The sequence below is a fragment of the Symsagittifera roscoffensis genome, chromosome 9 (assembly GCF_963678635.1).
Source record: "Symsagittifera roscoffensis chromosome 9, txSymRosc1.1, whole genome shotgun sequence".
NCBI classification, from domain to species: domain Eukaryota; kingdom Metazoa; phylum Xenacoelomorpha; order Acoela; family Convolutidae; genus Symsagittifera; species Symsagittifera roscoffensis.
In genome coordinates this window covers 8,778,508-8,804,861 of record NC_087070.1, presented here as the reverse complement: position 1 = coordinate 8,804,861, position 26,354 = coordinate 8,778,508, and the positions used below count along the sequence as shown (strand labels likewise).

Sequence of the window (26,354 nt, the reverse complement as noted above, 5' to 3'; positions counted from 1 at the left end):
ACCATGAACGACAACCAGGGAGTAAATGGACTGGAAGGGAGAGGCAGAAGGCTGGCGAGTGAATCTACTCCGGTAGAACAAGGCCATGATTTTGCCACTTCCACCGGGACGTTGGATCGAGAGGAGATGTCGGAACTGTCCGACATCTCAACTGAAGTAACGGCAACTAGAAGATCTCCGACAGACAACACTATGATGGCAAGCGGAACTGGAAAACAAACAACCTCATCATCGTTCTCAGAAAGAATGAAGAACACCTTCGGAAACATCTTTCCATTCAGCATGGGAGGAGGAGCAGGAAACGATGGGGAGTCCCAGGAGGAAGAGGATGAAGAGGAGCAAGGGGACTTTGGATCTCAAGTCAGTCTCAATAGTTCGATCCAGGAGAGTGAGGCACACGTCGGAAGAGAGACTGGAACCATGGATAAATTTGGTGTAGTGACAACGATAAGCAAAGAGGCAAACACACCGGGCCAGTCCAAGGACTTCGCGATTAGGACAAGTTCGGAGCCACAAAATGATAGAACCATTAGAGTAGAACCAGAGGGCTTGGCAACGCGTTAGCGGATCCTGAAATAAATAATGATAAAACGTCAAGACAGAGAGTCAAGGCCCGGATCTCTACCAGCACGAAGCTACCTGGGACCGACAGAGTTACACCACCACTAGTGACGCCGCTCATGGATAACGGGGCAGCACTAGAGGAAGCCTTAAACAACATAGTGGGCAGTTTAGGAGAACAAAATGAACAGATGTCGATAAGAATGAGTGAACTGGAAAGAGCAGTTCACATTGAAAGAGAAAGTCTGCGGGAAGAAATAAACCGCAACAGACAAGAAGTTGGCAGAAGCGAAAAACGCTTGAAAGAAAGAACGGACGAACATATGACGAGGAACTTGTCGCGAATGACAAGAGAGGCGGAACAGAGGGAGTTACGCTTAAGAGCCGACATGGAGAAGTTAAGAATTCAGCAAGAGCAGTCTCTTGGGTCTCTTGACACAAAGATAGACGCGATGATGGAGAGGCGAACGCAGGCTATCATGGATAGGTTGGACGGGCTACTAAGCAGCAAGAGTGGACCAAAAGAAGGAGAGCCGAACTCGGGAGGTCCCAGCAGGGAACCGAGGGTGAACTTCAATGAACATCAAAGGAGGAAGACAAATGGATCCACTAGAGGCAGGGGCAGTTCATCAGGCTATGCCACAAGGGGTAATACAGCATGGGGCCCGAACAGTAGAGCAAGTTCAACGGGGAACAGACAAACCTCGAACGAACGACCAACGCAAAGCACACATGCGACCGGGAGAAGCGATTCTGGCAACATGGGGCATACAAGCCCGAAGAGGAGTCACATGGGCCAAGCGGGAAACGCTCATGGTGATTCGGATTGCAGGGATGCACCGCACACAGAGCCTTCGACAAGGTGTGAGGACACTCAGGCGGGACACTCAAGGGATGCTACGGCAATGGCCACAGCATTTGAACCCCTGAACAGGTCTTTGGAGACATTCCTGACGCGGTTATCTAGAACCAATGAACGCAGTGAAAAGTCCAGAAGAGTCTTTAAGAAGCCAAGATGCTACAAGGACGAATCTGATGGCTGTATTGATACCTGGATAGAGGTAATGAAGCTGCATTTCGAGGAAGAGGACTTGTCGGAGAGACAGGAATGCAGCGCGCTCACCAGCAACTTAGAAGGGACAGCCCTTAACTGTGTCATGGCTAAGAAACAGTATCAACGTGACACTGCTGAGAAAATCTTCGAAATCTTGTTAAACCGTTTCGGATCAGGGGTGCAGGGGCACCAGGCGATGATGCGCTTCGAGAAACGGAGGCAACGAGAATATGAAACAATAGACAAGTTTCTCGATGATTTGGAAATGCTGAGAAGACGCAGCCAACCGGATGAGTCAAGCCGAAGGATGAACCTGGCCGTAGCCTCAAAATTCATCGATGGTGTGAAAAATGATGAACTTCGTACGATGCTAGCCACGCATTACACACCACTATCAACTAATGCGCTAACCGGAGGAGTTGAGGCTCAAATCAAAAGAGTATCTTTTGTTGAAACCTCCTTCGAGATCTGGATATTACAAGAACAATTATGGCAATTTTAACAACGGACCAGCTAACCAAGGGAACAATTGGTACAAACCGAGGGATGATATGGACAAGAGACGTTCTTGTGCTAATTGCAGTTCAACAGACCATCATGTGTCAGCATGCCCAGCTTACAAACAAGGCATGAAAGCGATAGGCTTTAGCCTCGAGGACGAAGATGCGTCAGAGTTGGATCATGAGGATTTCATGAGAGGAGTAATTGCGAAATTTGGCCCGAGGTGTTTCTTTTGTAACTTGGAAGGTCATTTTAAATCAGATTGTCCGCAATTCTGGGATGCAGTGGCAGACATCAAGCATCCAAGGCATGAAGAAGCTTTGTCAGGAGTGAAAGCAAGCAAGGCTCGACTTTTGGGCGAAGCAGAGGCACGCAGGAAGGACAAACCTCAAGAGCTGGCGGCAAAGAAAATGCAAGCAGTAACAGAAGAAGCACGTGAACCGGAACCAGCAACTGCGGCCGATGACTTCAAGATCGATTATAAGGCAGCCGCAAAGGATGCTTTAAATAGAGTACAGCAGGAATTGGTGACGAAAGAGATCGAACAAAAAGTGAAACTTGAACTGGAAAATGAAAAGCTTCAGGAGCAACTGAATACCTTCGAGGCAACGGAGTTCGAAGAGACGAAAACACCAAGCAGTTTAGATATGAAACTTAAAGTGATCTCCGGTAAGAGGTTCGGCATGGCGCCGCAGGGAAAGAAGATACAGTCGATAATCTCAGTGGCTGGACACCAGGTAATAAGAAATTTGAGTGAACCATCAGAGTTCACTTTAATGCATTTGGACAGATATGCAGATTATCTGAGGCAGGTGGAGCCACGCACTGAGTCGAGAGCTGTGCGAGCACTACTAACGACGGGTGGCCCTCGCATGAAGAAACTTCATGGACGCTACTTGGAGGTCTATGGGCCGTATCAAATAATGCTGAACGTGGATGGAATCAGCATCTACACCAGGACTTACATAACAACAGATGATGACCAAATGGGGCAGATCTATTTGGGTGAAGAGGAACTCAAAGTCCGCAGGATAGGCCATGACGCCATGATGGAACAAGACGCGGTACATATTGGATATGAAGCAGATGTGACAGCACACCTGCTTGACACCAACGGAACAAAAATCGGAGTCACAGGGCTTCTGGACACAGGCGCGGTGGTGAGTGTGATGCCGATAAAAACCTGGGAGAGAATGGGCTTCACGCGGGAAGATCTGATTCCTACGAATCTCCGACTAGCCGCTGCAAATCGAGGAGCTATCTACGTAGCCGGAAGAACACCGGTGACGGTCCTTCACATGGGAGGACGGAACCTTTGGATGAGCTTCCTGGTGGTAGAGAATCTGGACGACGCCGACCAATTCATCTTGGGCAGAGATTTTGTCAGGAATTTTGATGTGATGATTGACTTGAACAACGGTCTAATACGGATTAGAAACCCGGACCGAAAGTATGTTAAGAGACCAATTAATAGGATAATAACAGATGAAAATAAGGTACCAGTTTTTTTGGACAGAAAAGTAAAGTTACAACCAGGACAAGCTGTAGTAGCAATTTTTAGAATGAGAAATTTAAATTCGTTAAGTGATAGCAAACAGGTTTGCTTAGTACCGAATCCAAATAGTCAGAGTTCGGTGATTTTAGGCCGGAGCTTCTCGGTAACGCGAAACGGACTGTGTGTCAGTGTGTTGTTGAACACACTGGACACCACGGTTTCAATCCAGCGTGGAAAGAAGCTTGGCTACGCCTTGCCGATGAGGACCGACTATGAGGAGACAGAAAACTCGAAGAAATATAGTGTGAAAGACTGTCCTTATCATGCAAATAAAGATAAAATTTTAAAGAGGATTGATGAATTAAAATCTATTCGTAAATTGTTTTCAATGAAATCCGAAACGGACGACGGCTTATCAAGCTGCTCGAATTTTCCGGAACGCCCCTCGTCATATGAACTAGATTCTGACAAACCGGTTTTGCCAGAAATAGAGCATTTAAAAGGAAAAATAGGTGAGGGAGATTTTGAAAAATTGCGGGACCTCCTAGATCGGAACGCCGAAGTATTTTCAAAACATAAGGCGGACTTCGGTTGCTGTAATTTCGTCGAACACGAAATCGAATTAGAAGAGGGCGCCGTTCCCCATAGGGAAGGCGCAAGGCGAATGACGCCACATAAATCGGAAGCGTGCCGAGCGGAAATAGAAATGTTGCTTGAATACGACATGATAGAACCCTCGAAATCACCATGGGCTTGCGGAGTAGTAATGGCGAAAAAGAAAGGGGGGCAGCTTAGATTTTGTTGCGACTTTCGTTACTTGAACGCGGTAACGATTAAAGATGCGTACCCGATACCGCGAATAGACGAGAGCCTATCCAAACTTGGTGATGCAAAGTTCTTCACCACATTGGACTTGGGTTCTGCCTTCTGGCAGGTTCCTCTGCGAAAGAAGGACAGGGAGAAAACCGGATTCGCGTGCGAATTGGGGTTGTACCGGAGGAAGAGGATGCCCTTCGGCTTGTGCAAAGCAACAGCAACCTTTCAAAGGCTGATGGCTCAGGCTTTGACAGGAGTGACCAAAAAGTACGGGAATCTCTTGATGTGCTACGTGGATGACGTAGTCATAGCGACACCAACCCTGGAGGATCACATTGATCGACTCGATGAGGTCTTCGGATGTATGAAAAGAGCAGGCTTGAAATGCAAACCATCGAAATGTGAAATCCTTAGGGATTCGATCAAGTACCTGGGAAGAATGGTGGACCGGCATGGTGTGAGGCCAGATCCAGAAGCAGTAGAGGCTGTGCTGACATGGAAAGCTCCTAGAACGGACACACAGCTCATGAGCTTCCTAGGGTTTGCCAATTACTACCGAGAATTCATAAAAGGATACGCGGACAAGGTGTACCCGATGCAGAAGCTGATGCGCAACAAAGGGAAAAAGTTCGAATGGAACGATGAGGCACAAGTTGCTTTCGAGAACATAAAGCGGGAACTGTGCGAAGCGCCAGTGCTGGGCATGCCTACAGAAAAGGGCATGTATGTTCTTGACACAGACGCATCGGTGGTGGCCATCTCAGGAATATTGCATCAAGAGCAAGAATGGAACGGAAGAACAGTCCTCCGTCCCATTGCATACGGCAGCAAAGTCTTGAGTGACACAGAGATGAAATATGGCGCACCAAAAGCAGAAATGTTTGCAGTAGTTACCTTCGTGGAGAAGTACCGTGCATACTTGGGGAGCGCTCCCTTCAAGTTACGCGTGGACAACAGAGCGTTATCCTGGTTGAAGACCTACTCGATGGATCAGAGTTATATTGGTAGATGGATAGTAAGACTGGATGGCTACCATATGATAATCGAACACAGGATGCGTGATAAACATCAGAATGCTGACAGTCTCAGCAAGAAAACTGAGTTCTATGAAAGATTGGAGCAGAAGCAGGCCAATCAGGCGGAAGTAAAGGAGGGATTCTCGTTTCTGGACAAAGAAACTTATGAAGCGCTTCCCTTAACGAGATGGTTGGATAAGTCTGGACATCCAATTCCGGGGCATCCTGAGTTACCTGTAGAGAAAGCAGCCGAGATAAAGATCCTGTCAAGGGAGGACCCGGTCCCCTTGGATTTGTTGCTGCGCTCGAACCTGGTCCAGCAAGAACTCTCTCGCATGAATATAAACAGCCTCTCATTATTGGATAAAACGGTGCAAGTCACACCACAAGTGATGCGGATACTGGGTGGATTGTTAGAAAGAGAAGTGACCAGAGATGACCCCGAGTGGACAGCAGCAGTGGCATCGCTAACAGTCAGTGAGAAAGTGAAGATCATGCCGTCCAGACAACAGCACGAAGAGAACAAGAGGGATTGTAGGACAATAGTTCAGCAACTAGTATCCTCAATACCCCAGGAGATTTTAACCAGTACTTCTTACGGACAGAAAGGACAGGAGAGCGGCAAGCAAAAGAAAACTGTCACCTTTGTAGACCGGGAAAAAGAGGGTGAAGAGGTAGAACAAAATCTGCTGCAAGACTATTTGTCCGGGGAGAAGGATGAGGAGAAAAACCAGCGATCACAAGATCAACACCCGGGACAAGAAAATTTGTCCGGGGAGTCCGAGATAGACGAGAAAATTCCTGATGAGAAACAGGACCTAGAGAACAAAGTTTTGTCCGGGGAGTTCAGATGGATGCGAAGAAAATACGGACATGATCTGGAGGAGCGTGCAGTCTCCAGCACAACACCTTCGACGGATGATAAGTCAGAAAGCTCGAGAATGAACACCTATTCAGACAGGGATTCGACCTCGGGGTCAGAACTGTCAGAACTGGCGATACACACGCTACTAGTGGAAACTCGGGCGAGAAACCTGGACAGATAGGTGTACCAGGATCCTGACAGTGATCGCTACCTAATACCAAGCGAAAGAGTCTTTGACAACGCAGCGGATGACTTAGAAACGATAGCGGTATCGAAACGTTCGATAAGCCTGTTGCCGCAGAAAGAGGTAGTCAGGACTGATCTTCAGCCGTTTCAACAAGAAACACAACCGTTGGCGAAGATTTGGTGCGTTAAGATGGAAGAAGACACACATCAGCCCAACGAGCTGAACAGTCAGATGAGAGTCATGAAGACGTACTTGAAGGCGAGATACAGACTCTCGGACCTACTAAGGGCGCAAAGAAATGACCGCATGACAAGTAACCTAAAAAGGTGGATAGAAAACGGTGCACCAGACAAAGGTGACCTAGAAGAAGACAGCTATAGGATCCTGAGACAATACTTCATGCAGAAGGAGGGGAGATTATATCTGAACAAGGACGGGATCGTGGCTTGCAGGAGAAGAGAAGAAGACAAGGTCTTATACAAATATAACGCGATAGTGTTGCCGCAACTCTATCAGACAGAACTATTATTCAGGTCGCATGATCAGATGGGCCATCAAGGGATCGAAAAAGTGTATCAGAGGATCCTGAAGCGCTTTGAGTGGCCTGGGATGAAAAAGGCATGCGAGAAATGGGTGACAGCATGTCTGTCATGCCAACAGGTCAAGGATCCTAGGAAGTTGCGATTTCCTTTACAATCAATTGAGTCGTCTGAATTCAACGAGGTGGTGCAGATAGATCACCAGAAGATATGCATGACAGACAGCGGTTACAACCAAGTCTTGGTCATGATAGATCACTTCACGAAGTATGCAGAGGCCGTGCCCTGCATAACTGCCTCGGCGGAAGAGACATGCGACCACCTGATCAATACGTGGATAGCAAGACACGGATGTCCAATGACGTTTCAATCGGACAATGGAACGGCTTTCGTAGGCGAGCTTACGAAAGAGCTTATGAGACGGTCACAAGTCGCTCAGGCTCACTCCACGACATACCACCCTCAGACGAATGGCTTAGTGGAAAGACAGAATAGGTCGTTAGTGTCGATGCTGAGGGTATATTGTTCCAGGTACATGACCGATTGGGACAGATACCTTCCACAGGTGATGGGAGCTTATAATAGCACGCAACACTCCACCACTGGAGTCAGTCCACACATGATGCTGACGGGACACGAGAAGTCTTTACCCTTGACATTCTTCTACCCAGAGTATGAGGGAAAGAAAACATCCCCACAGGTCTACGTGAGGGATGTGATCAGACGCCAACAGGAGTTGAACGACTTGTGTAGACGAAACACTCAGCAGGCACAGGCAAGGCAGAGGAAAAGATTCGACAAGAAAGCAGCTGGTGCAAAGGCTTACTCGGTGGGAGACTACGTATGGGTATTTCAGAACGTTATACCACCGAAAGGGACAAAAAAGCTTCTGAAGAAGTGGAGGGGACCCTTCATGATTACAGAGGTGCACCAAGAGGGACGCTTTTATAGACTGAGTACTGGCCGAGCCGCCCACTACGAGAACATCAAGCCACACAATCCATCGACAGAAGACTGGTGTATACCTGCAGACATGGAAGAAGGGGATTATCTAATGATGGATCCTGCTTGTGAGGTCAATGAAAAAGGCACCAGGGAGAAGAACGACGGAAACGAAGTCGTAGAGGAAGGTACGGATACACCATTGGACCTGGATCCAAACGAACAGATCGAAGCGGACGATGAAACCTTACCCTACGCAGAAGAGGATTGGCGGGATCCCGAACAGACAGAGGTTCCCAAGAACTTGGAACCAGATCTTCCGTTCACGATTCAGACTCGTCAGAAGGACGGGACGAGACAAAGAAAGAAATACAATCCTTACGGTGACGACTTTGTAGTGGATAGGATAGATCTAAAGAAAATAGTGGAGGAAGTAGTGGGTTTAGAGGAAATAACCGTGTCACAAGACATTGACATAGTCGATGATCACAACGATGAGTGGGTTGATGACTGGTCGAAACCCGAAGTAGAATTCGACGATGAGCAACAGCAGTCAAATGAACAAGACCTGACGAACCTGCGCGTCTTAGAGTGGCTGAACGAAATGACATCAGACCCTAAAAAGACCAGCGTTACGATTCAAGACGTAGATCGCGATAGCGCGAAATACATTAAGACCGAACGAGATCATCCTTCCTGGGCTGCCCAGGAACGACAACTTCTCATTCCAGCTTCTAATCTTGACTTGATACCCGGTATGCGATCGACGGGGACGCCGATGGATATTTTTGTCCGGGGAGTGGGGGTAGGACTTACCCACACTGAAAACTTGATAATAAAAAAATTGAGAATAGCAAGAGAAACAGGAAACTTAGAAGCAGAAACAGGCGAAGAACCTAAGAAACCTGACATAGGCAGGGTAGTTGAGTCATATTTTAATTTACCAAATGAATATTCTAGTAACATAATACTAACAGACAGTGATTTCATACTCACAAACAGAACATGTGCGGTAGCTATCACCGCAGACATGAGTTTTAGGACGGCGCTAGCGGCAGATTTTAAGAGGGAATATAAAAACGTGGAATTCCTTTGGAAGCAAAGACCAGGGATAGGGGGCGTAGCAGCCTTACCCCCGGCGGTGTCGCAGATACCGGGAAAGTACTTGTGCTTCTTGGTAACGAGGGCGACAGAGAAGCAGCACGTGGACCCAGAAAACCTAGTCTTGTCTTTGACGAGGCTGAGGGACTTCCTTGTGGAAATGGACGTGAAGGAGCTCTCGCTTCCAGTGTACGATCCAAATAGAGGAAGACTGCATCCTCGTGAATTGTACGCGCTTGTACACGTGATATTCTCTGATACGAACATACAAGTATATCTACATAAGAAATATTACTTAAGTATAGGCTGAGTGATGTGCGAGAGGGTGTTAGGCCAAAGACTAAGTTGTGTGTAATATGTGAGAGGTGCGTTATGTTATGTTATGTGTTAGGTTATTAAGATCATGGGTAAGTGGGGGTTAGTGACCATGAACAACTAAATGACGATCTTGGGAATAGATCCAAAGTTTGGACTGTCCAATCTTAGGTCGAATTCCAAAATTTTAGAAACCAATTGATTTTAATAAATTTTAGGATAAATATCTTTTTATCTGAACTGTCTTTAAGCAAATTTTAACGATGTATGTTAAGGTGAAATTGACAAGTGTGACATTCGTGATTTCTTTTCTAGATCCTGATTGATCATTTAATTGCTCACTTGAGTCAAAACTTGAAATCGAAATCAAATCAAACTTGGAAAGAACAGTATGGACATTTTCAACCTGGATGAATTGATGGACCTGGCAGAGGCATATGTAGGACCGATGGTAGATGCGATCTATCGTCGGCTGATCGAACGAGACTTAGCTCTGGAGGACCCAGAGGTGGTCATGTTGCTGACCGCCCTGATTAACATCTTGGGGCACGACAACCGTGGGGACCGCCCCACGGAAGTCCTGTTGATGGCAGCATATGGAGAAAGAGGAGTACTAGACCGCCCGAACATGAGAGTGATGAGGTGGAGAAACGGGGCTCTCTCAGGGAGTGACTTGGCGAATGAGCCTGGCTTGGGAAGTTCTAGGACTTACCAACCAGGTGAGATGCCAATGCCCTCCAAGCCCAAACCTGGGCTGACGAGAATGCATCGGGAGATGAACAGCGAGGCGACCTCGTCTGGTTCACCACTGAGAGCAGCTGTGCCACCAAAAGGGGCGAAAGTAACACAGAAGGTTCAGACGAACCAAACCATACAAGATCTGGACGAGATGAACGATCAGTTGAGAAGTACGAAGAAGGAGTTAGACGATATGACGAAGACCATGCTGGCGATGGAGGAAGACCGGGACATGTGGAGAAAGTTGTTTGAAGACTGCAACAAAAAGCAGGGTCAAGAGATCGAACGCTTAAGGCAGGAATACAAAGAGCGATCGGAGCAGGTGGCGTTGACGACGTCCATTGAGAAAGTGATACCTGCAAGGGATATTCCTCGTGGCCAGTCCCCGATGGAGCTCTTGACGCCTCGAGAAATGAGTCAAACAACGGAGACACGGCTTCCAGCAGAGACGAACCGAGTAACAATCCCGGATCCTAGTGACACCTTGGGTGATCCCGTCGTAGAACAGACAGTGAGAAAACTGATAGAGACCGCTGGACGATTGGTCGCTAACAAGAATGCACCAGGTTCCGGGGTGACTGCACCCTATGGAACGATTGACGATACGGGCAGAGTACAACTCTCCCAGACAGTAATCAGACAAAGGATGAGTAACGTGACACCACTCATGGGGAATTCGAGAATCCCAGAGAGGAAAGTAAGGAAGATGCCAGCGAAGAAAGTGTCTCGTGTAATAGACGTGCAGAAGAATAATCAATTGAAGTATAGTTTCACGGGAGTTCCGGAGACAGATCCGAGAGCCTGCTTCAATCGAGCTACCTGGAGCCCGGCTGTGAACCTGCAGCAACCACCACTCGGGACATCTCACCTGATATTGGGAGACAGCTTAGTCAGAGTGCTGTCGAATTTGAGGACCTCATGGGTCACCACGGTGATGGCCTTTGGAGGCGCGACGATTGCCCAATTATATCGCATGGTGGAGCTGATGAATCCAGGGAAGATACCCAATGTGATGATCTTAGTTGGGACGAATGACATCTCCAGAGGATCAGATGAGCAGGAAGCACTGTGGGAAGCAATGATGGTGTGTTTGTTTACTACTCTCTGGCAGAAGTTCAGTTGCGCGGTACTGACCGTTTGCACGGTGCCATTGAACACAAGAAGCCTGACAGCATCAGGAAGAAGGCACAACGAGGGAGTCATGAGATGGAACAACATCTTGAGAAACCTAGCAAATCGAAACGCCGGAAGAATGATCCTCATGGACATTGAACATGAATTGAGAGCCATGGATCAAGCCAGACTGACCACAGATGGCATCCACTTCGACAGTGTCGAAGGACAAGCTTGGTTGAATCGAGTCTTCCAAGAACGGTTGGATGAGCTGGAAGCAGAACTCTTTGACACAGGAGTGCTGAAGGAAGAGGGAACGGTGAGTGATACGGTGATCACCACCTTTGTGCCTCCTAACCTGGAAACACGCTTGGGTACGGTCCCAGCCGCCATAAATTACCGGCAACAAAGCTCCAGTGAACCAGGTCGAAGAACAGACGTACAAGATCGGTTGGGAGAAGCACCGATGAGGAGGACAATCCATCCTAGGAAAAGGATAGGACCTGTCAACCAACCAATCGAGGAAGTAGCAGGCACATCCAGATCGGACACTAGATCGGAGACGACGAGTACCAGTCGAGAGGAGAGACCGAGCAGAGGCTCATTGATGTGGTCGCGATCCATACCGTCTCCTTGGCATATATACAAAGAAGAACTAATGAAGCTGGACCTACAGAGAGTGAGCTTCATCGAAGATGCAAGGAGGATGCTGAATGGAGCGACGCTATCCGTCAGCAGATTGTACTCGATAACCGGCGTAGACTGGTTGATAGCCGCTAGCATAAATTTCAGCTCCACGACGGCCTTGAGATTTGCCGACTTGGAGGGACTGCCCTCCAACAACACAATAGGACCTGTGAATGCAAGACCGTTGCAAGATGTGAGATTGAACCATGATGAGAGGAATCGTGAAGAAAGGCCAGGAAGATTCCTGACGGCGAGAGCGCCGATTGGACAACACGTGAAGATATTTAGGCAATTGACGACACCACCTGGTCATGTGAAGGAGAGAGTGTACCCAAAACTAGTGAACCAAGATGGTGATGCCCAGAGATATGGCGGATTGACAGCGATAAAGAAAGATGAGACCATCTTCGCCGCCTACGACAAAGCAGAGATGAGAAAGGCCAAAATCATGGTAGTAGCGAATTCAGAGTTCGTGTACACCTCTAAGTCTTTGTTTTGGCCGGACGTCATAATGCTGGCCGCAGTTGACCTAGACCTATTGCAATCAGTGTCATTGGCTATAGGGGTACAAAGGCAGACAGAAATGAACCCGATAACGATTGTGTTTGCTGGCATCAATGACCATCTACACAGTAGAGGTTTTCTGAGCAGGCTCAGAGATCCTGCAACAGCAGAAAACGCAGTATGGCCCGCGATAAAAGACATCCTGGAGTCAATGGGTGAAGTGGTAGACGCGACAAAGGAGGGATCATTCAACAAAGTGACATTGAGAGTAGTATTTGCGTTGTCTCCGGGATATGCATATCTCCCGGATGGACTGAAATTTGTGTATGCAATGGTAGCCTTACTTTCGGAGGGAAAATATGATGTGATCATATCAGCCCCGAATCGCATGATAGAAATGGAGAACCTGAGGCCACTTAAGGCTGAACTGCCTGCAGTATGGTCAGATATCTCAAACGCGATGAGAGGGTTCAAGGACCACGCGCTACACATGTTGGTGTTGGACGAGGTGCTGGGGTTGGAACTGTCCAACTTCAGTCGGCAACTCAAACTGAAACCAGGAATAGATGACGACCATCGAGTGATCACGGCGATGTCCAACGACTTGTGGTTCCGAGCAATGGAAGTGGCGAGTGAAGACACGAGAAGAAAGAATTCACTGGAGACGAGAGCTCATCTGGAAGCGATGGTGCTGAGAACCAAGCCGGAAGCAAACCAGTGGCTACACCTGAATCCGAGAGTAGCGGCATTGGGTGCAGATGCTTTTCAGCAAGGCCCAGTAATTATCACTAAGATACACGCCTACTTGTTGAAGGAGGTGAACCTGGCGGAAAATGCCGGAGAAAAGACAGCTCAGTTCGTGAACAGAATGTGTCAGATTACTCTGGAAACCTTCTGGACCCAGGAAGTGAAAGGACAGGAGGGATTTGAAAGGACAGACAGCATGCTAGAAGGGTTGGGAGCCGGATGGACCGCGTCCTTCTTGGCAAAAGTCTACCCGAAAGTCTCGCACTACTTGATAAAGGAATTCCTCCAAGCGGTAGTGAAAGTATCGATAGTGGAATTAATAGCCCTGTTCGTGACATTTGGGGCGGAGAATTTCGTGAAAGGACCGGTGATACTGCTTACGGATGGAATACAGAACCTGCGACTAGATGGACTTCTGACATTGATCGCAATAACCCACGGAAACTTGGGAGGACTGATGAAACTGGCACGTTGTCCAGAGCAGATGAAAGAGAGAGTGAGGAATCTGGATATGAAGAAATCCACAGACTCGTGGAACAAAATAAGAGACCTGAGACACACTCTTATCCAGTATCTCTTGCAGCAAAATCGCTTTGGAACCGGAGAAGACGAAACAATTGATAGAGAGGAAGATGTTAGACGACATGTTGGAGGCATGCCGCTATTAACAGATCTGAGCTTGGCTATGAGGACCGATCCCTTGGCGCTGATCAGAGGAGTCACGGAGTTCGTGACAGTGATCTATGGACCAGCAGTCACCTTTGCGTTCCCTGACGTTAAAGTGGAAGCATATAGGAGGTCGGTGTTGCACTTGAACCTCATATCGGCAGTGGACGGTAGTACACTGAACTGGTGTGAGCAGCACGCATTGCGAGAGCTCATGAGTGAAGATCTGTTATTTGCGAAAATATCGGAGCCAGAGATGACAGTCATCAATTTTGACGATCACTTCTGTGACCGCATGGGAGAAGTAGAAAGAGGGCACATCGAGGTGTTTCCAAAGCTTTGGAATCTGAGGCCCTATGACAAAACGAATGGCGAAATGACCAGAGTGCCTCGTCTCACAGCAGCGTATCACAAGGTGAGAGAAGAGACGAAGGACTGGGGCGATTACAAGAAGCTACCCGAAGCAATCCCTGAATTCCCTCTGATAAGAAGGATGTTGCTCGGAGCAGTCTCCGTAGTACAAACTCCTAGGTTGAGAGCATTCGAAACCAATGAAAGGAGAGTAGGGAATTTCTCGGCGACGATGGATCCATACTTCGTGGGGAGAAATGCCGCCGTGTTACAGTACACACGATTTGCGTACACGGATCAAGCGACGAGAAGGCGAATAAGCAACGCTGCTACTCCCAAGCCGGAAGGATTTGATGAGGAATGGAGGGGACTAGGCTTAGCTCCAATGAGGATGAGAGGCAGGACTGAATTGCCTGAAGCCTCAGTAATCCTGACCAGTGTGAGAAAAGAGATGAAAGCTGCGGGAGTATTGCAGACGAGAATTTTCCTAGCACCCTTCGGCTGCGAAGAAATCAAAGTGGTCCATGGAGAAGAGGAAGATAAATCAGCCGGTACATTGCTCATACCGAGATTCCAGGAAGAAGCTGACAATGACAAACAAGGACCATCGAACTCGAATAGGGACAAGTCAGAAGGAGATGACGGACAGGGTGGAAACCGTCAGACTGAAGAACCCATGCAACAAGATCAAGCTGGTGGGGAGGACGACAGGGCATCGACAGGAGGAACATCCAGCCTGGATTTCAATATCTTCAGTGATCTTGAGAATAATGCAGACACGTTGGAAACGACTGAGCCAGCGGATGAAGGCATCTCGACACTGGAACCTCCGTCAGCCTTTGAGGAGATGAAACGGAATTTGCCGGAGAGCAGCTCTCCTGGCAATACAAGAAATAACGATCAGAGAATCCTCATGGAATCACCTCGGAGGAGAAGAATAGAGGCCTCAGCCAGAGTACCTTTCTTGGGAACGCTGCCCGAAGAAGAATGGGAAGTACATCACCGAGACCACGAGAGTAGGACGGGATGTAAGCTGGACAGAGTGGCGTTCATGGAAGAAGTCTGGACTGTGATTCAGAGCTATGGGACCCAGTCCATTCTCAAAACAGGTCTCAATCAACCCTTGATGAGAGAAGTACTTGACAAGCTTGATGAGTGTGAAGGGAGACTGAGTGAGTTATTGATCGACTCAGCCACTGATGAGAGTGAAGCGAATTCTCCCATCAAGATAACACCGCAGGACAATGAAGGAGAGGTGGTGTACCTGTCAAGGACCAGGAGAGGAACGATGCGATCGAAAATGGTGATTGATAAAATCAATGCGATGAAAATGAAGTTAGGCAGCAGAGTGATGCCGAGGAGGATTGGAAAGACGAAAGTGGATTCGGAAATATCGATGAAAGCTGGTAACTCAGCGAAAAGAAAACGAGTCGAGGAAGTCATGGATTTGGGGCAAGGTGATTATCAATTGTCTGGCACAGATAGAATATTAACTGATATAGCGATGGTGCCACCCATTCTCATCGCGGGGATAAAGTCAACCGGCTATAAATCCAAAAGGAGTGACCGAACTCTGACTGGAGCAACTTTAGAAATGGAAATACTCAGTCAATGTGGAGAGAGTAAAATGAGGGACTTCAAACCATCTCCCATGAATCATGGAAAAGGGAGTGTTGCAGGACAACTGACACCAGTGGAATACAACCGACTAACAGTGTCGGAGACAGTGTCGATAGATGAACCCACCGGTGGATACATGGAGATGTTGGAATACCGGAACTCGGCTAGAGGGTATGTAGTGGCCCTGGAAGACGAAAAAGCCATGGAGGGTTATCTGGAAATGATGTTGCAAGGCACCACCCTCAAGCAGAAGGCGTATGGAACTTTGGCGTCGTCTGACGTAGAGGCGGAGACGATCGAGCAGTTAGTGAGCCTTCCATGGAAAGCAGTAGTATTGAGGTATTTCGAAGAAGAAATGAGGACTACGCCAAGAATACATGCTCTCGTGGCAGTACCTTACGTAAGGACAGAATTACAACTCAGGCTCGCCTGGTGCATGATGGGACTGACTCACGAAGAATATGATTCGGAAGAAAGGAAGAGATCAAAGGAGGAAAAAGTTTTCCTTATGACGAATCTGAGGGATCTGATAGTCCAGGAGGGAGCAGCAGTAGCGTGTGCAAAGCGGAGAGACGCTCTCTGTTTCATTCGATTCCTGATAGAGCAGATCTCAGTACCTGCATTAAGCACTTGTGTTAAAATGTTGAAGGAAGGCGATGAGCGAACGAAAGCCATGTTCTTACTAGCAATGCTGGATATGCAGCAAAGTAAACCGATGAGGGTGAACATGAAAGAACCTGAAGAATTGGAACCCATGAAAAAGATAGACGAGATCAGGAGATTCTCAAACAAGGAGTTGAGGCTCACTAAAGAATCTATGGGAGCATTGCCGAAATCCAGTGAATAATGTGGACCGATCAAGAAGAAGTCATATAGCTATGTATCCGGGATCATAGGGATAGCGTACAATCCTTTCCTGAGTGAAGACATACGTGATTGCTTCTTTGATTATGAGCAGGCGGTGTTACTAAGGTTCTGGACGTCCAGAATTGTGACGACTAAGAGCGTTAACAATCCACAGGCCAAATTGGGATTGGTCTTGGAAGAAGAGGTGACTGCACCTTCAGTACCAAAATCCGACAAGAGAGTGGAATTTGGGTTGGGATTCTCAGATGAATTACTGAGAACGAGTTTGATGGCAGTGTGGGAGTTGATGAAGCCATCATGGTGTCCTAGTCCCAACGCTGACTCAATATTACGGGCGACCCAGGACATACAGAGGGAACTGAATGCGGACTGTAACCTGCGCGACCTCAACATCATATATAATGTGATGATAACAGCCTCTAAGAGCAACGGAGAAGATAGAGTGGAGTTGCCTGGCTGGGGACCAGAAGACTGGGTCAAACCTGGTAGCTGTCTGGCGGAAGTCTGTGGACTAGAGGGTCACGTTTGTGGAAGTCTAGACTGCGTGAAAACCCTGGAGAAACAACACAAGCAGTTGACAGTATTGTTTGGAAATGTAGTGATGAAAGCAAGAACGGAAACGGAACTGATAGCAGATCGCCATGGAGGAACCGATGTGAATCTAGTGACAGCACTAGGATTCTACAGCATGTTTGGTTCTTTAGAGTCACTATTGAATCTAGAACAAAAACATGAGATGGTCACAGCCATCAGCGTAGAAGTATTCCCAGGAGTTCTGCAGACTGAGCAGAAGTATATAGGAAAATGGAGGGAAGCAATCGAAACGGAGATGAACATCAGACACAGCGAAACTTATTGTAGACCATCAGGAGCACGATATTTGGTGGGTTCAACGTTGGCTCCAATGTGCAAGAGCAGATACCCTGTACATTTCGTGGCTGTGGACGTGAAGAGTACAAGAACGATCGTGGATCAAGCTTTCTCAGTGCCAAAGTGCGTGAGATTGGCGAGAATGTCTGAAAAGTCTTACGAGTTACTATGTAAGATGTTCTCAGCAGTTCCAGAGAGAACCAAAGAGGAGTTGGAGTCAATACTAGGAAAGAAGTTCATGGGATATGTGAGCGGGAACTTCAGTGACTTTGAAAAACAGAAACAGAGAGGATCAACTGTCACAGATTATAATGCAGTAGATGAGAATGATGAAATCCACCGAGTGATGATGGAAGTGGAACCATTGCTGGAAGCTTCAGGAAAACGCAATTGGAGGAGCATCATGTTGACACATGACGAGTTTCCTTGCCACTGCTTGCTGCAGACCTGGTGGTATCCCAAGCGTAGTAATTTGGTGTTGATCTGGGACTCTGGAGAGCTGCTCTCCATGGGTTTATCAGATTCATCACAGCCCATAACAATAGTGATAGTGGGAGTTATGATGGCGATACGATGGCTGGAAGCTCATGTGAGAGAAAATAATAGACAGGAGGCACCGACGAGAGAACAATTACGGAAATTAGATTGTCTAAAAGATTTAGATCTTTTTGAGACAATGTGCAAAGTTCTAAACATTCCGATGGAAGTGAAGAAGATATGGGCAAGAAAACGATTGATGCCATGGTTCAGAGCTAACATGACTGCATGGTTGTACGAGTATGCGAAAAAGCATATGTCGAAGCATGGCAGAGTATACAGTGAATATCAGCTGGACATTGGGGCAGGAGCTTTCAAGCGAGCTTTCGTGACCCATCGGAATGCAGTGACCACCGCTGTGAAAAGAATTTCCAGGACGAGCGAGCGTAGTAAAAATGAGAAGGCAGAGATGCTGAAAGAAGATTTGGAGAGAAACGTGACGTTGTGTCTCCACAACAGCTTCTGTAGAAACAGAGAATCAAACGTGGATCCCCTACCTTGCTGTAAGCAGAGGGTGGAAGAGCAGAAGTGTTGGAGGACGGCTTCCAACAGCGTCAGGATAGTCAATGACGTGCTACAAGACACGGAAACCGAAAGTGCGGAGTCAGTGTCACAGGAGGAGGAAATGGAGCATTGACGAATGGTCGAGAAAACAAGAGGCAGCAAGAAAGAAAATTAGAAGAATTTAGAAGTTTTAGAACTTCTAAACGACGAAAAAAGAAGAAGACAAAGGGATGATGAAGAAAAGTTAAAACTCAGAATTGTTTTATGTGTGTGAAAAACTCAAGTGAGAAACCAAGCAACCAAGTTGTAATTGAAAACTGAAACATTTAGTTGAGTTTTGGAATTGTTGCATTTATAAATTTACATTTTGGTTTTAGTTGAAGTGGCTTTAGAGACACTCACTTATTATTTATTTAGAAAGGCTTGAGGGAAGAGTATATTTAAATATTCCAGCCTGCATGATTGTTTTTAATCACTTAGGAAGACTGATAACTTTGTGGTGACATGAAAAACTTGAGTAACTTCTTGAGGAGGGAGGTTGTTGCATTGTTCTTTCTAACCACAAAGTTTCTTAGTTTTAATACTCAGGACAATGGACAAGCAAGATTTCCGAAGGGAAGGAGCATAGTAGGATAATTTTAGCTTGTTGGTTGGCAGGACTGTCCTGCAAGCCAACACCTTTTAAATCTAGGAGAAAAAGTTTCAATCGGGACATTGACACTGGAAGTCAGAAAATATGTTTTATCTTAAGTCATATCCTCAATGTGCAGATTAATGAAAGAATTTGAAGGCTATAGTGATGTAGTATGATGCCATTTATATTCTGCAGTGAGTCGATGTGACGTAGATAAAAGTAATTTCGTGCATTTTGTAAATTCTGTTCGATGACACTGTAACCATTTTATGAACATTGCGCGATTCAATGAGGACATTGACCGGACTGTCCGGGGAGTATGTGACATTCGACCAGAATGGCCAAAATGCAATTTATGCAGGATTCGAATTTTGAGCAGTAAGCCTTCCGAGTTGATGATTTCGAAGGATTAGCGACGTTATTGGAACGTTTAGCCAAACGGTGAGGGCTAGAATATTCTAGTATTTTAAATTTTCAAAAATTCGAATGATGACGTCACGTTTCTGAGAAATGCTGAAACGGCCATTTAACAAAAAAGCGAGTAAAAAAACAGAACAACCTTTATCTGCGATTGCGAACAGTACGAAAATCGAGATTGGAGAACGACAACAAACTACAGAATAGCAGAGAACGTTCCGAGTTGCAACTATTGTGCTGCTACAATAGTTGCAAGGCCGTTGCCAACAACGGTGAAGGGTGAGAACCAGCCTTCCGGATTAGCAAGAAATCAAGAGTAAGGAGCTTGATTCGGCGGATTCAAGAATCCGGAAGGGTCTCGGGACGGAAACTTTTATTAACTCACATAAACTTTTAGCATCCTGTCATGTCCTGACTTGAATTTAACTGATATTTTGATTAGTTTTGACAAGGATGAGGTGCTAGGAGTTGGGGGAAAGGGTTGATCCATCTTCGATGGAGATGATGATTTTTATCTACTGAACAAAAACAATAGTAATATGATAAGTAGTAGCCCTGTTTTTAGGAGTGACCTCGTGGTCTGGGGATACAGAGACCCAGCCATGAGCTCACTAATTTCGCATGTAATTCAGTTAATTTGAGCGTTCTGGTCGAAGCCGGAGAACAGTAACGTTTTTGTCAGCCTGATGTAAGAAAGACCACCGAAAAGTACTGGCTTGGTAGAGACGGTGAAAAACATGCAAAGCTCTGTTTAGACGCTAGCCAGTCGTCTTAAGACTTAGTTTTGTTATCCGTCGATATGTATCTTCCGGGCGAATGTTACAAATTTCAATATCAAACTCATACCTCCAGCTTTAGCTGGGCCTGAGTTGTTTTTATCAAGAGATACGAAAACTTTGTTTCTCCTAGTTTTTTTCAGCATTTGATTTTTTCTTCTTTTGGTTTTTTGTTTGTGTTGTATCAGAAGTGGTGCGAAGCTCTGATTAGCATCTTTGTTTAATAATTAAAAAAAACTATTTGGTTTTTCTCAAGATGTTCATTTAATTGTTTCAGTGAAAATGCTGAAAGGGGCGAACAAGCGGTCTCTGAAGGTTGTCAGCAATGCTCGAATCGGGATACCTACAAGCCTCAACAAAGAAGGCGAAGCAATGATTGATTTTTCTGGGCTGTTTAAGCATCTTCATAAAACGAAATTTGTCCACCCCTCACATTGGCTTCCAGGAGCAGCAACGGGAGCAAACGTTACTAAACCAAGCTCCAGTGTTTTGAAACCTGCTGTTACACTTGGCATCTCAAGTAAGCACAACAACTATATCATGCGAAATTAAAGAATTTCATTGTTGCTGAATTGAAAAAAAAAAATAACCTAGATATCAACTAAAAACTGTTGAAAGCTGGGAACTCTCTATAGCCTTTTGACTGTCCTAAATCCATTTTTATATTAGTCCACTAATTTCTCTTGTTTATCTAGAATACTCGGTTCGATATGCTCATAATGACATGACAGCACCTGACTTCTCAGCATACAGAACAACTTCTTCACAGGATCCCCACTCAACTGATAGGGGAGAAGGAAGGCGCACTGCGCAAGCTGCTGTGTCTGGAGCTTATTTGATGGGACTCGCAATGATTGCCAAGAGTATTGTGCATCCAATCGTTCAACAGTGGTCTCCGGCAGCAGACGTTTTGGCACTCGCCCAAATTGAAGCAAGTTTTTGTTTTGTTTAAGAGTCAATATCAAGAGGAACTTTTTCATTATAGTTGTTTTAATGGTTTTCAAGACAATTATGAATTTGTACCTTTCTTCAGATTAATAAAGAAGATGTCGCACCTGGTACGAATAAAACTTTCAAATGGCGAGGAAAACCACTGTTTGTGCGGCGAAGAACTGAACAGGAGATTCAGGCCGCTCAGTCTGTTGAGATGGGGCAGCTGAAGGACCCAGAAGCTGATGCAGACCGTGTCAAGGATCCTGAATGGTACCAAGATTCATTTTCAAATACCTTATCATAATTTTTTTTAATTGTACAATCTCGATGTATACATTCTTGGTTGCTGGAATAATTAAACCCTTTTGCAATTTGGAGACCCAGAGCTAAAGTTGGACTCCTATAATGAGCCAATCTGAAGTTAAGTTTTATGTTCAGGTTGGTGGTGCTTGGAGTGTGTACTCACCTGGGTTGTGTCCCGATAGCAGGTCAGGGCTCTTACGGAGGATACTACTGTCCCTGTCACGGATCTCATTACGACACCTCCGGTCGCATCAGACAAGGTCCAGCTCCGCTTAACCTCGAAGTACCGGAGCACTCTCACGAGGGTGACAAATTGATTGTTGGGTGAATAAAATGAAAACACTGGCACGCCCGAAGATTTAATCAATGTACACCGACTAACGAGCATTGGATTAAATTGTATTTTACTGAAACTACTGACAAATTACCATGCCATCTTGAAGAATAGTGTGGATGACTGTATAATTTAGAGTTCAACAATTATTTTTTTAAAACATGAAAACAGGTATTTAGTTAAGAATGGTGAAAAATCTGATTTAGGTGTTTTACCACGGAATCTCAGTGCCGTTGATAAAAATTTATGATTTGTTTATGTAAATTTTATGTATCCGACTTTGAATAAAGGAATAGAATGCTAATGCTACAGGTGAATAACGGTTCATGAATGATGTGAATTTTCACTTGTGTAGGCCGTGTATCTCGAATAGTGGGAAGGAGCTTTTGATTTGAGTCGGTGTTTTCTAGCCAGTTTGACTACCCGAAAGAAAGCTGATAGGGGGGTCAAGAAAAAAATATACATTACATGATTTAAATTTACACGCAAATATTGTTTGAGCGGCAAAGCGTGCATTAGCGGTTTATTTGTTTTTGCGTTTTAAAGCTCACTTTTGCTGCTTGTTCGCTTCGCTTTGGTTTGCGGAGTTGCAGTGTTATAAATTCAAACTCCATGAATCATTTTTAAGAGTCATTGAACATAATGAAGGCTCTTATCTAGGTCTCGACGGTTTTTTTTGGGCTCGTTTTTTCAGGAAAAGTCTAACAGTTTGTTCATACTAAAATGATTATTATGTTTTTAATTGCGGGCTATCTCGCCATGTTTAAACTTCTTCAGCGTATTGTTTTTGCATGTTTAACGAAAGAATTTTTCGCGTTAAAGCTATATCGTACATTGCAATGGTTAAAATATTTTTCGCTTTTCCAGTTTCATTTTAAGGATTATTTCATCAGTGTTGATATTAGCAACCTAATAATGGGATACTGCCAGGGTTCCCCCAGGGGTTGCGAATTCGGCCTCCAATATTGAACTCCCAAATTCTTTTAGTTTACGAGATACATTTTTTTGATTTTTCAAAAATTTTAATTAAACTTGAATTAACAAAAGGTCGCAAACGCTGAATTTCTCAGCTTTCAAGATATGTCATGTTTTCTGATTTCTTTTCAATTATTAAGAACACTTAGTTTTTAAGAATTCAAAAGATTTGAAATTCCCAAATTGTATTTGCGTACTGCAAGGGTGCTCTCCCGAGTTCTAAATTGTAAATTTTGTGTCCAAATGCGACTGCTCAAATGCCTTTAGTTTCCGAGATGTGACGTTTTTTAGTCTTTTTTAAATTGTTCAAAGAACTTAGAAATTTGAAGTTCATATCTCTATAAAGAGGCTCTGTCAAGGTACTCCCAGGAATTGCGAATTTTGCCTCCAAGTATGACTGCTCAAATCCTCGTAGTTTTCGGGATATGATATTTTATGTGATTTTTTCAATAACTCTTGCTTTTTTCTTCAATCTTTGATTATCCTAGCCCTGTAGATTGGGAGTCTTGCCTCCAAATATTTTTCTCAAATCTTGGTAGTTTTCCAGTGATTTTTTCAAAAAATTTTACAGAAAACTTAAATTTAAAATGGTTTCAAAAATTTGAAATTCCCAATCCTGTAGTACGGGGCTGTCAGAGTAATCGCGGGAGTTACAAATCTTGCCTCCCAAATATGACTGATTATGTCCCTGTATTGTTTGATATATGTCGTTTTGTATGGTTTTTAGAAATTAATGTTTCGAAAATTTCAATTGAAGTTTCTCAAAAAAAACTGTTTAGAAAATTCAAATTTGAAGTTTCTGCTCAATTACTTTTACTTTTCGAGAAGTTTGTTATTGTCATTTTAAAATTTTTTAAAGAACTTAGATATAAAAAAGTTTCACAAAATTTGAAATTACAAACCCTGTCATTGGGCGCTGTCAAAGTACACTCAAAGGATGCAGATCTTATATCCAATATATGCGGTTTATGCGTTTTTAAAGTTCGGAGCACCATAGATGCCTTACACGCTAGTTTGACTTATTTGTCGTTCGTTTGACTTTTTTAAGTTCAGTTGAAAGAGGGAAAGCTACACTATCGAACAGCAAAGTGTAAAGGTCTAAAAAAAGCTTGATCGACTTCTGGTTTCGGAAATAGTTTTTAAGCTTCAGATTTCTCAGGGGATTGAAAAGTTTTCCTTATCATCCAGTTTTCCTTCAATTTATATTACTTGCGAGAGCAAGTCACTAGTAATCAGGAACTGGACTTTTTGACCGTTATCAATTTTCTTACAAATTCTGCTGCTCATTTTTTTGCTGAATTTCTGCAGCTTCTAAACTCAAGTTCAAATAAAACAACTTCCTTGTTAAATTAAAATTTGAGGTAAAATTAATTTTATTGAAGTGTATTTTTTGAAAAAATTTAGTTTTGTTTCGGACTTGGTGTTCGTCCTTTTTGTCGCCTTTTCCGTTTTGTTTCCAAATGCAATTTTCGTATTCTGCTACGCTCTTCAAGTAGTTTATTTGCAAATCATGGTTTTAATTATTGATACAATCAGTTTTTTTTTTACTATGGTTGAAAACTGTTCTGTAGTTATCACGCTTGCGATTTGCAAGCGTTATCAAACTGGAATATAGAATTTTTCGGGTTAATAACTTGTTTAACAGAATCACTTGAATCGCTTGTATCTTACTTCATAATGAATTCAAACTTCTATGCGCTCCCGGGCAACTTAGCCTGGAGGTAACGATTATGCTTGGGACCGCAAAGGTTCAGGGTGCGAATCTGACCAGGACATGTTTTTTTTAAAACGGGAAATGTTCTGTTTCAATTAAAATGTCGGCTTAGTTGTCACATCTTGAAACCGTTTTTATTTGCTGCGCGTTTTTTTCTGTTATGTTGCTTTTAGCGTTTAATTTAATCCTACTATTTGTAATTTTGCTTACCTTGACTTCATATTTCCTTCGTTTTTTTTTCGCTTAAAATAAATTCCTCGGCTGAAATTATTCGGCCTAATTTTTATCAGCTTGATGAACTATTTTTGTGGCGTTTCAAGGGAAAAACAACTTGATTACTCCCTTCAGCTTTTTTATGTTAGTTGATGTTTACCAATCAGTTCGTTGATTTTTTTTTATTATGGAAAATGATATCCAAATTCAAGGAAAAATTTTAGTTTTTCTCAGAAATTTCTGCTGATTTTCAAAAAGAGGTATCAGTTGAAAGCCCACCGGCTTTCCTGTGTTCGTTTATACTCCTCTAGAGTCTCTTTTTACTTGACCCCTCAGTCTAAAGCCTTCGAAAAAGTCTGTGGTGGATTATTTGACCCATATTTTTAATTTTTTCTTGAAAGATACGACTTTCAAATCTGAGTTTCTGGTTTCAATGAAAAGAACGATTTCGAGAAGCCGATTTGAGATTTTGGTTTCAATTCAAAGAACGGATTGTGGCAAGCTCATTTGCTTATGCGACTATTCCCAAATTTTTTTACACCAAAAGTTATGGCCCTCGGAAAAGTCAAAATTTTGATTTTCTGACTTTTTTAAAAAAAGTTTTCAACATTTCTCGAGAACTACCCACACAAATCTTAGATTTTGAGTTCAATCGAGTTTACAGATTCAGTGAATTCCTTCTGCACAAGCGAATACACCCTGTTTTTTCACACAAAAAGCTATCGTTCTCGGAAATGTCAAGTTTTTGAAATGTCAAGTTTCTCGCTAACTATCCTGCCAAATCTGATATCAGAAACATCAGATTGTTAAAAGCCTACCTTTATGAGAAACGATGCCTCTTTTTTTTAGAAAAAAAAAATATGGCCTTCAGACAAGTCGAAGTTTTGAAGCTTTGACTGGTTTTTTACGACTTAACGCGAAAACTATCGTACCAATTCTCAGGCTGTGATCAATCGAGAAAACCGGTTTTGGGAATCTTCTCTGCTTAAGCGGCCACAACCTGCTCTATGAAGGGAAAATTTCATGAATTTGGGAAATTCTTTTGTTGGCCAATTGGAACTTTGACCGTTTTTTAGAAACTTTTTGAGTTTTCTTGAAAGTTACACAAACAAATCTGAGATGAAAGTTCAACTGAAAGAACCGGTTACTTCAATTTTTTTTTACTCTTCTCACTAATTAAAGAAACAACTTTAAGGTTTTAGGCAAAGTCCAGTTTTTGAAATCACATTTTTGGTGCCGCATCAGTATAGCAAATTCATTCAATATAAAACTCATACTTCCAGCTTTAGCTGGACTTTAGATGTTTTTTATCTATATGTACGAAAATTTTGGTTCACCAATTTTTTTTCAACATTTAGTTTTTTTTTCGAATTATGTTTTTTTAAATGTTTTTGTCGTTTCGTAAGTGGTGCGAAGCTCCGCTTCGCCTCTGTGTTTAATAACTCTCATTTTTAATATT

General features: G+C 44.3%; 2 protein-coding genes across 2 annotated transcripts in view; both read left to right on the top strand.

The window, feature by feature from the left end:
- The window catches only part of LOC134854122 (cytochrome c oxidase assembly protein COX15 homolog), a 248,534-nt gene that overhangs the window by 198,902 nt on the left and 23,278 nt on the right, over window positions 1-26,354 (top strand). The window lies entirely within an intron of this gene.
- Window positions 20,704-22,142, top strand: LOC134854079 (uncharacterized). Its single transcript, XM_063870153.1, has 4 exons — window positions 20,704-20,943; window positions 21,119-21,354; window positions 21,457-21,626; window positions 21,795-22,142. The coding sequence occupies exons 1-4, from the start codon at window positions 20,706-20,708 to the stop codon at window positions 21,985-21,987; spliced, it is 837 nt and encodes a 278-aa protein (XP_063726223.1). The 5' UTR covers window positions 20,704-20,705; the 3' UTR covers window positions 21,988-22,142.